This window comes from Toxotes jaculatrix, chromosome 5 (assembly GCF_017976425.1).
Source record: "Toxotes jaculatrix isolate fToxJac2 chromosome 5, fToxJac2.pri, whole genome shotgun sequence".
Lineage (NCBI taxonomy): Eukaryota > Metazoa > Chordata > Actinopteri > Toxotidae > Toxotes > Toxotes jaculatrix.
In genome coordinates, this window is record NC_054398.1 from 16588664 (window position 1) to 16599159 (window position 10496).

General features: G+C 38.4%; 1 protein-coding gene across 1 annotated transcript; it reads right to left on the reverse strand.

Moving 5' to 3' along the window:
* Positions 1–4294: 4294 nt before the first annotated feature.
* On the reverse strand, positions 4295–10179 carry hexa (hexosaminidase A (alpha polypeptide)). The gene is made up of 14 exons (XM_041038571.1): positions 9911–10179; positions 9251–9355; positions 9100–9165; positions 8859–8905; positions 8620–8730; positions 8430–8531; positions 8043–8175; positions 7572–7752; positions 7356–7442; positions 7178–7250; positions 6437–6611; positions 4849–4939; positions 4630–4737; positions 4295–4501 (listed from the first exon to the last, which is right to left on the reverse strand). The coding sequence occupies exons 1-14, from the start codon at positions 10170–10172 to the stop codon at positions 4438–4440; spliced, it is 1605 nt and encodes a 534-aa protein (XP_040894505.1). The 5' UTR covers positions 10173–10179; the 3' UTR covers positions 4295–4437.
* Between the last annotated feature and the right edge of the window lie 317 nt (positions 10180–10496).

Below are 10496 nucleotides of genomic sequence, written 5' to 3' on the forward strand. Positions count from 1 at the left end.
TTTCTGTTAAGTAATTATCACTTGTCATGTTGATTGTTTTTACTGTCAAGACACCTTCACGCCCTGGAAGAGGACCCCTTTGTGTATTTCTTTCCATGGACATCTCCAGTTTTCTGGAGATGTTTTCTTGCTCACTAGAGGGACATGTCAAATTGTTTTCTTTTTCTTCCCTCTTTTTCTTGCATAAATATTCATCATACACAAGAGGGGCCCTCTTCCATGGCGTGACAGTGTCTTGAAACCATTTTGACACCTAAAGGTCTTGCCTGTGTTTTTTTTTTTTTTTTTTTTTTTTTACATATATGTTCATCATTTGCATTGTGAAAACTGTTAAGACACCTTCATGCCCTGGAAGAGGGCCCCTCTTGTGTATTTCTTCCCAAGGACTTCTCCAGTTTTCTGGAGATGTTTTCTTGCTCACAAGAGGGAGGTGTCAAAACAGTTTCTTTTGTCCATTTCTGTTAAGTAATTATCACTTGTCATGTTCATTGTTTTTACTGTCAAGACACCTTCATGCCCTGGAAGAGGGCCCCTCTTGTGTATTTCTTCCCAAGTACTTCACCAGTTTTCTGGAGATGTTTTCTTGCTCACGAGAGGGAGGTGTCAAAACAGTTTCTTTTGTCCATTTCTGTTAAGTATCACTTGTCATGTTGATTGTTTTTACTGTCAAGACACCTTCATGCCCTGGAAGAGGGCCCCTCTTATGTATTTCTTTCCATGGACCTCTCCAGTTTTCTGGAGATGTTTTCTTGCTCACAAGAGGGAGGTGTCAAAACTGGGTTTTTTTTTTCAGTTTTTTTTTAAGTATCACTTGTCATGTTCATTGTTTTTACTGTCAAGACACCTTCACACCCTCGAAGAGGACCCCTTTGTGTATTTCTTTCCATGGACATCTCCAGTTTTCTGGAGATGTTTTCTTGCTCACTAGAGGGACATGTCAAATTGTTTTCTTTTTCTTCCCTCTTTTTATTGCATAAATATTCATCATACACAAGAGGGGCCCTCTTCCATGGCGTGACAGTGTCTTGAAACCATTTTGACACCTAAAGGTCTTGCCTGTGTTTTTTTTTTTTACATATATGTTCATCATTTGCATTGTGAAAACTGTTAAGACACCTTCATGCCCTGGAAGAGGGCCCCTCTTGTGTATTTCTTCCCAAGTACTTCTCCAGTTTTCTGGAGATGTTTTCTTGCTCACAAGAGGGAGGTGTCAAAACAGTTTCTTTTGTCCATTTCTGTTAAGTAATTATCACTTGTCATGTTCATTGTTTTTACTGTCAAGACACCTTCATGCCCTGGAAGAGGGCCCCTCTTGTGTATTTCTTCCCAAGTACTTCACCAGTTTTCTGGAGATGTTTTCTTGCTCACAAGAGGGAGGTGTCAAAACAGTTTCTTTTGTCCATTTCTGTTAAGTAAGTATCACTTGTCATGTTCATTGTTTTTACTGTCAAGACACCTTCATGCCCTGGAAGAGGGCCCCTCTTATGTATTTCTTTCCATGGACCTTTCCATGGAAAGGTCCATGGAAATGGCCCCTCTTGTGTATTTCTTCCCAAGTACTTCTTCAGTTTTCTGGAGATGTTTTCTTGCTCACAAGAGGGAGGTGTCAAAACTGTTTTTTTTTTCTGTTTTTTTTTAAGTATCACTTGTCATGTTCATTGTTTTTACTGTCAAGACACCTTCACGCCCTCGAAGAGGACCCCTTTGTGTATTTCTTTCCATGGACCTTTCCAGTTTTCTGGAGATGTTTTCTTGCTCACTAGAGGGACATGTCAAATTGTTTTCTTTTTCTTCCCTCTTTTAATTGCATAAATATTCATCATACACAAGAGGGGCCCTCTTCCATGGCGTGACAGTGTCTTGAAACCATTTTGACACCTAAAGGTCTTGCCTGTGTTTTTTTTTTTTTACATATATGTTCATCATTTGCATTGTGAAAACTGTTAAGACACCTTCATGCCCTGGAAGAGGGCCCCTCTTGTGTATTTCTTCCCAAGTACTTCTCCAGTTTTCTGGAGATGTTTTCTTGCTCACAAGAGGGAGGTGTCAAAACAGTTTCTTTTGTCCATTTCTGTTAAGTAATTATCACTTGTCATGTTGATTGTTTTTACTGTCAAGACACCTTCATGCCCTGGAAGAGGGCCCCTCTTATGTATTTCTTTCCATGGACCTCTCCAGTTTTCTGGAGATGTTTTCTTGCTCACAAGAGGGAGGTGTCAAAACAGTTTCTTTTATCCATTTCTGTTAAGTAATTATCACTTGTCATGTTCATTGTTTTTACTGTCAAGACACCTACATGCCCTGGAAGAGGGCCCCTCTTGTGTATTTCTTCCCAAGTACTTCTCCAGTTTTCTGGAGATGTTTTCTTGCTCACAAGAGTGAGGTGTCAAAACTGATTCTTTTTTCCTTTTTTTTTTTAAGTATCACTTGTCATGTTGATTGTTTTTACTGTCAAGACACCTTCATGCCCTGGAAGAGGACCCCTCTTGTGTATTTCTTTCCATGGACATCTCCAGTTTTCTGGAGGTTTTCTTGCTCACTAGAGGTACATGTCAAATTGTTTTCTTTTTCTTCACTCTTTTTATTGCATAAATATTCATCATACACAAGAGGGGCCCTCTTCCATGGCATGACAGTGTCTTGAAACCATTTTGACACCTAAATGTCTGGCCTGTGCTTTTTGTTACATGTATGTTCATCATTTGCATTTTGAAAACTGTTAAGACACCTTCATGCCCTGGAAGAGGACATGAAGTGTCAAATTGTGTTCTTTTTCTTCCTTCTTTTTATTGCGTAAATACTAATCACAAGAGGGAGGTGTCAAAAGAGTTTCTTTTTTCCGGTGTACTGGAGTACCCGGAGAGAACCCACACAGCCACAAGGAGAACATGCAACCTCCGCACAGAAGAGCCCAGACTAGGGTCGAACCCTCTTGCTGTGAGGCGACAGTGCTAACCACTGAACCACCATGCTGCCCCTTTTATTAGTGTCATTAATGATAATTATTTGTCCTATTATTAGTGTTACCATGATTAATTCTTCTATTGTTATTGTATTGCCATTTGTCCTTTTATTAATGCCAATATCCTCGTATTACTTTTAATCCTGCTGTCATCATGAAACCTGCATTGTCCTTTGTTTTCTTTCCTCCTCTATTGCTCCCCTTCCCTCCTTCTCTCTCTCTCAAACCAACCGGTCGAGGCAGACGGCCGCCCACCATGAGCCAGGTTCTGTTCAAGGTTTCTTCCTGTTAAAAGGGAGTTTTTCCTTGCCACTGTCGCCAAGTGCTTGCTCTTGGGGGAATGTTGGGTCTCTGTAAATAATATTATAAAGAGTACAGTTTAGACGTGCTCTATATCATAAGTTCCTTTAGATAACTTATGTTATCATTCAGCCCTGTATAAATAGAATTGAACTGAGGGATCAGTCAAAGTGGTTTCTTTTCATAAAGCACAAATAATATGTGTTTTCCTGCTCTTTCTGTAAACTGAAATGTCAGTTTTCAGAAATGTGCTGTGACATGTAATTTTTAATATTACTATTATCATTATCATTACTTTTTTAAATTCATGAAATAGTGAGAAAAGATTTCTCTTCACTTCCTAAGGTTTCTCCCATTTTTCCTGTTAATGGGTTTTTATGTGGAGTTCCTTATTTGGATCAAATTTCTGAGGATGAGATTGTCATGTGTTGATAAACTTATAGTCCTCTGAGACAAACATGTTCTGTGCTATATAAATAAAATAAATTGGACATAAATTTCTGTGTAGCTACATTTTCTTGCCATGTCTGCTTTTGTTCTGTGGGTGCTAATTTTTTCCTAAAGACAAGCAGGTTTTACAACCTGGAAAGTCTAAACTGCCAACATGTGAGAGGCGAGAGCTGTCAGTGTATTTGTTTTTCTGTTTTTGTTAGCTTCGTGATGGCAACCTAAGTCCTCAGTACACTGAAAAAAAAAATCAGGGTGATGATGTCTGCACACCAACTTCCTTTAATTACATTTTAGTGAAAGACCACATGCTACAGCATACTGGCAATGTTAATATTTAAATAAAAATACACTGTGTACTTTTGCTGTCATCTTGCAGTCTTCAAGTGTGGTTCAACATGGGATTACAGTGCAGCACTTTGATTTTTGTTAACATTTCTATTTTCTGTCTGCTAAATATTCATAATTTAAAATAAAAAAGACCATGACTCAAATAGTTGTTACAAAATTTTAAAAAGAAAGAAAGAAAATATAGGTATTAGATAAGTCCCTGAGAAAGCATTTCAGTGTGTACATACTGGAGACTGGAGGAAGATTTCATACCACTTTAAATGCCCCACACGTGATTTTTTTTTTTTTTTTCAGAATTAGATAAGAAGGCAACTATGAACTTTAATAAAAGTTCAAACACTCTGAAAAATGCTGTAATGTTAGTCCACCCAGTATCTTCAAACACCCTGGTACTCATGTTTGCAGTGTCCAACATAGAGAGGCTCTGCCTGGATGCCACGCCTTGAAGAGAAAGGGAAGCAGAAAAATTAGTGTGTAATAAAGCAGACATTGTGAGAAAGAGCTGAGCGTCTTGTTTAGGTATGTGAGCTCTATTCTCATCAAAGTCATGGATAGCAAACGTAAAACACCTCACAAGCTTGCAGCGGAAGTCCAGCAAACGAGGAAAGGCCTTCTCCACACTGGAGGTCTGCTTCTCATCACTCCACAGTCTCTCTGCTGCAGCACTTGCTCTTGGCCTGAGATTTTGGGTGCAATCAGTGAATATTTTAAATAACTGAAAGGCACTGTTGGTGCACTTTAACAGGTTGACTAGGGTGGTGATTTTATGGGGCTTTTTAATGTCGTACCAAAGACGTGGAGTGAGATTGGTGGCATCAACATATTCTCCCCACATGCAGACCTCACCCCCTATCACCAGTTTCTTCTGTTCTTCAGTACCTGTGAGGGGATAATAACAATACAATGTTTTTTTATTTAAGGATAAGCAGATAATGAGTTTATTACCAATTAGAATTTTCACTTCAAAATGATCACATCACTTCAAGCAAAACTCACTGAGTCCATGTTTGAGTGGCCCTAGAATTAACAGAATCTGCAGCTCTCATAAGACAAGTAACATAACCAGCCCTTAACTGAGCCAGGTTATAAGAAGTATGTAATATTACTTGGCCATGCACACGCGATAAAGATTCTGTGGGTGCACAATGTAGTTGTGCAAATCCTGGCCATAGGACAGTTGAAATCACTGACATCACCAACAATTGTGTTGCAGCGAAATGTTACAACCAACAGAAATGTCAATAAGCTGCAATATTACAGCTTTAGCTGGAATATTTAGTAACTCATCATGATGACACATGGTTTTTTTCTAATCTGATAAACAACCCATGTGTGCTTCTGACAGACATTTAGCTCTATTTTTCTGAGCCTTTGCTTTATATATATATATATATATGTGTGTGTGTGTGTGTGTGTGTGTGTGTGTGTGTGTGTGTTTCAAAGAGCTTTGTAAAACAGCTGCCAATATTTCAATTCTTATGTGTTTAGGGGAAAGAGTGTGCTCGCTAGCGACATCAGCATTGTGAGCATGTACCACAGCAATCACACCTCTCTGTAAAGCAGCATCCCAATTCCATACTACATACTAATTCTAAATTGAGTATTGTTTGCGATTTGTTCACACTACAATAATCCTGATTAGACACCTGGAAAAAAAACTACAAAAAAACAAAAAAAAAAAAAAAAAAAAAAACATGTTATTGTGACACAGTGAAGTTTGATTGACATGCACAAGGACTGCATCATTTCCTGATAGTACAAAATTGTAAAGGACATACATTTTTTCATCTTGAAAATCTGAGTACAGCGCATTCTGTACATTGTAAGTATACCATATGGAATTGGGACATAGAATATGTCTGCAACATTAATGCATAAACATCTGTTCTGCACCTTAATAACTGCACACATACTGCACTGTTCACATAACAGTTCTTTTGCACAGTCTTCACTCTCAGCTGAATTTGCACAACAGCTGATTTGCATATATCAGTACAGTTTATATTTTGTGTAACTTTTTTTTTCACTTATGCTCTTATTAATATTTTGTAAATACTATTATCTATTTTATTTACTTACAACGTTTTGTATGGCATTCTGGGTGAAGAGCAAAGTAAGAATTTCATTGTACAGGGAAACCTGTTTCCTTACTGTGCAAATGACAATAAACCCTTTGAATCTTGAATCTTTGAATCTAGTCTTTGCTGCCACCTAGTGGTGTGGCTACAAACATCCTGTGTGGCATTAACAGCCAAACATTTTGCCACGCATATGCTGCATTTCACAGGAAAGCAAGTTTTACTGGTAAATTAATGAGAGACACAAACCACAGCAGTACTACTTAAAATTGCCACAGCACACAGGTTCTTCCCTGACCCTTGAAGGCGAGGGGCCACACAGTGTAGTAGCGGGCCCAGTTGTGTGTGGGTCCTGGCTGGTCCAGATACCACGGGGAGGCCAGAATCACCTTGATTCCTGCTTTAGTCACCCTGCGTACCTCACACAGGTAACAGCCTTCTCTCCATACCTCCACCACTGATAGAGAGCTGCGCTGCAACACAGTGCTATAGACTATCAGACTTAAATTAACTGGTTGTGTGATACATGAGCTTGGTGTTGTCTGACAATATACTGTTGTTTCAAGCCACTAAATCTTATGAGGTTAAACTTATATTGTTAAAATGTAATTGTTAAATAAAATAACAAATATTTGCTAGAGTATGTGGATGACAGCATACCTGTTCATTATAATTTATTTTGGGTATAACTGGCTATTTCTGTTGAAATCTGAAAATCACTATCTTGTGTTAAACTGTGGGACAGAAAAGAGCAGATTTTCCTCTTTTCTCTATGCTTTCAAAAAAACATGTTTTGCAGTGTATCAATCAGCATCTTACAGGAAAACTTTGAGTCATCAGCAACAAAGATGTTTGAAAATATGAGAAAACAAATGCTCCATGTTTTATATATTAAAGCTTAAAAATCTCCCTCAGTGATGCACACTTACAGAAATATTTCTAATCATTTTTCAAACAATGTCTTGCATGTATGTGGGCCACCGACTGACTTACGTAGTTTTGTTTTATACCATAGAGGTATTTGCTGCAGTATACTTACTCTTCGATGGTAGTCAAACACATCCTGCCACACGATAGATGTCTTGTTCAGAGCTAAAGTGATATTCACAAGGCTGGAAATACAAACATTAATGTCATTTGTAGCATTAATGTGTTGGTTGGTGTATTTATCCTTTATATTGAGCTTTCCATATTGTATTTTCTGCCTTATAACCTACCTCTCCATGTAGAATGCTTCTAATTTGGTGAAGTCTACTCCAAATCCCATCTTCTGCATGAATGCACGGATGTCAGGATTAGATCTCCTATGGAAACAAGTCATCTAACTAAACAATTCTGCTTATTGTTTAAGTACATTTTGCAGAAGCCGAAAGTTACTTCAACTAAACAGACAGACAGGAGAAATTTAAATGATCTATTACATTTGTGCCTACCAGCAGGAAAAGTCCACCTCATCCCCTCCTAAGTGGATATAGGAATCAGGAAACACTGATGACACTTCCTTAAATAGTCTTGCCATGAACTGGTAGGTGGAGGGTAACGCTGGATTAACAGGACCAAAAGTACCTGAAGGGGTACCCCTTCTGTAGCAGGGAGTTAACAGGTCTGACTGCCCTGGGGAATAAATGGTTATCTATTAGATTTGATTCAAAATTTAATTTCAATACATATCTTACGTTGTCTGTGGAGACATTTGAGAGACAGACATTTGATGCCACTGGTGTAACCATAAGAGTCCTCCAGATAAGAAATGAGTCAAGGTCAAAATTCTGTATGTCTTGTTAATAGTTTAAGCAAATCAGGCAGAAAGCCAAGTACTTTGTTGAAGATAAAAAGAGCTGAGATCCTTTGGATAAAACTGTTGTTTTTGAGTAAATGTGGCTCATTTGGTCTTTGGACTTTACCTTTTCCCCAAGATTTGGTGTGGCCCGGCGAATCAAACTCAGGAAGGATTCTAATTCCCCGCAGCCTGGCATATGAGATCACCCTTCTCACATCTGACTGTGTGTAGATGTGAGTCATTGGATGGAAAGCCCCCTGAATCAGAGCCAGAAGTCTTTGTTCAGGGTGGATTCAACTTTTCCGCATTTTCCCACCTCATGAATTCACATGCAGTTGGCCTGGTTAAAAATCTAGTATATACTGTAAAATAGCCCAGTTTAATTTCATAAAATGCAGATCAAAATATTTGCAAAGCAAATTATGATAATGTGCAGAGTCATTGTGAACATTACATGAGGCTGCTCATTCTTCCATATTGCTTGACAGCTATCTTCATCAGCATTACATACCTTACTGGAAAGGTCTGGAAAGGTGCGGCTCTGGTAAGGGAATGAGGGGTCATCAACAATGTGCCAGTGAAGCACATTGAACTTACTGTAAGCCATTGCATCCTAACAAGAAAACATATCTGTTAATGCTACAGATGTGTGATCAATCCAACCGAAAGCTGAAGTTCAGATTATGTCATCTGATTATTACCAGAGTTTTTAAAATGGCCTGCACTGGTAAATAGTGACGTGAAGTGTCCAACAAAATCCCCCTGAACTGAAACCGGGGGAAGTCCTCAATCTCAGTCTTGTTCACAAAATACTAAAAAAAAAAAAAGCACAAAAAACAAAGGACCAGAAAAGATTCTGTAACAAAATGAGATTGTATATTCAAAAGGTACAGTCCTTGTAGGCCTCAAGAGTATGAGTATTTGGAAAATCTCTACTTACTGAGCCAAAATCATCCTGATACACCAGCTGACTGAAGGTTTCCAGACCTGTGCTTAATCAGAAGATACATAGCATAAAATCAGCAATCATTTGAAACTGCATAAATAACAGTGGAATACTTTGGCCAGTTATTAAATGCAAGCCAATTGTTAACATGTTTGCTTCATTTTTGTACTTTTGTTTACACATGTTCTTAATTTTGTTTATACGTGTTTGTCTGTAATGTAATGGCTATAATTACCTCTTACAGCACCCCACACGGTTTCTGCATTCAGAGCTGCTTTCCTTTCAGAGACAACCAGATTATCTGCAACACAAAAAGGAGCAAGTTAGATAAAGCGTTGGACACTACCTGTTGTTGGCACTAAGCCCTTAAACGTGTTGATACTTACATTTCTCAGAAGAGTCCTCCTTTGGGTAACTCTCACAGTCATCGTGGTCAACACTGATCTCCACAGTAAATGGTTTATCATCTCTGAATCTAAGGACACCATTTGCTGTTGGTCATAAAAGTGAAAATATCATAGTGGCAGTATGATTCAAGTTTTATAAAAGTGCATACATTGCTTACTTTCATTCTGACAATGTCACAGTCAAACTGCCATTATCCTATGTGCTATTTTTGTAAACACAAACAGCTGTGCTACTCTGGTCCATTGTCATTGTGGGTTTTAGAGTAGGTGGGCCTATAGTGGCTGACTGATGAACTGCTGTCTCTACAAAGCCCATTGATCGACTTTAAAAGCCAACATGACAAACAGAACATTCAAAACAAGACCACAGTGGACACTTTGCTCTACATTTTTTGTGTATTCATAATGCAGTCTTGAACATGTGTATCATCAGATCATCCACTCTTAATGCCCACACTATAATTTAATAAGGCAGGGTTTGCATACATGTTGTATCACATGTATCATAGAAAAACTTTAAAAACCTCTGTGAATATTTACGAATTTTGTTAGTACGACGGGAACCGTAAACTTCAGCAAGGTGTAAAATCTCACTTTCGTTTTACCATAGTCTTAATTCATCTTCATTTAATCACCTACCAGATGTATAGTCTGGAAAAATAAGAGAAAAATATCTCTTGAACGCAGCATCCAGAACAGAACAGCCCTGCTGTGCGGCTGACTGTTTTCCGTAACCGAAGTAAAAAGCCTGTGGGTGCAGTGGATATCGTTCCGTTGAGGAGGTGAAAGCCTGTGGTAATGGCCATACACCTTCTGCTGTGTGTAGGCCAAGTTGGACGATAATTAATAGTAGCAAAATAAGATTTGGACGAGTGTAGCGTCCACAAGTCACCGCACTCATGACTTCCATATCAGTGCATTCACCGGCACAAACTGAATTGTCAATTGACTGTACCAGTCAGGTGCATAAGACCGTGCTGTCACATGATTGGGGCCACAAGATGGTTTTTTTTTTGTTTGTTTGTTTTTTGTTTGTTTGTTTAAAGTAAATCAATATTTATTTATTTGAAGCATCCCCTGGGGTTTGTTGTATTTACTATTTATTTTATTATTAATATTTTTTCCTGTTACTACTTTCATTCTGCTAACTCTACTACTACGAGTAAATAGTAGTACAACTAACGTTTCTCAGGCCATGATGTGACAAGTGAACAGATACTATTTG

Excerpts from the sequence above, each read along its gene's own strand:
- hexa (XM_041038571.1), bottom strand. The coding sequence starts at position 10,172 with ATGAGTGCGGTGACTTGTGGACGCTACACTCGTCCAAATCTTATTTTG. Across the intron at positions 8,731-8,858 it reads ATCAGGATGATTTTGGCTCA|TATTTTGTGAACAAGACTGA; the intron begins GTAAGTAGAGAT and ends TTTTTTTTTTAG. Across the intron at positions 7,251-7,355 it reads GAAGCATTCTACATGGAGAG|CCTTGTGAATATCACTTTAG; the intron begins GTAGGTTATAAG and ends TTGTATTTCCAG.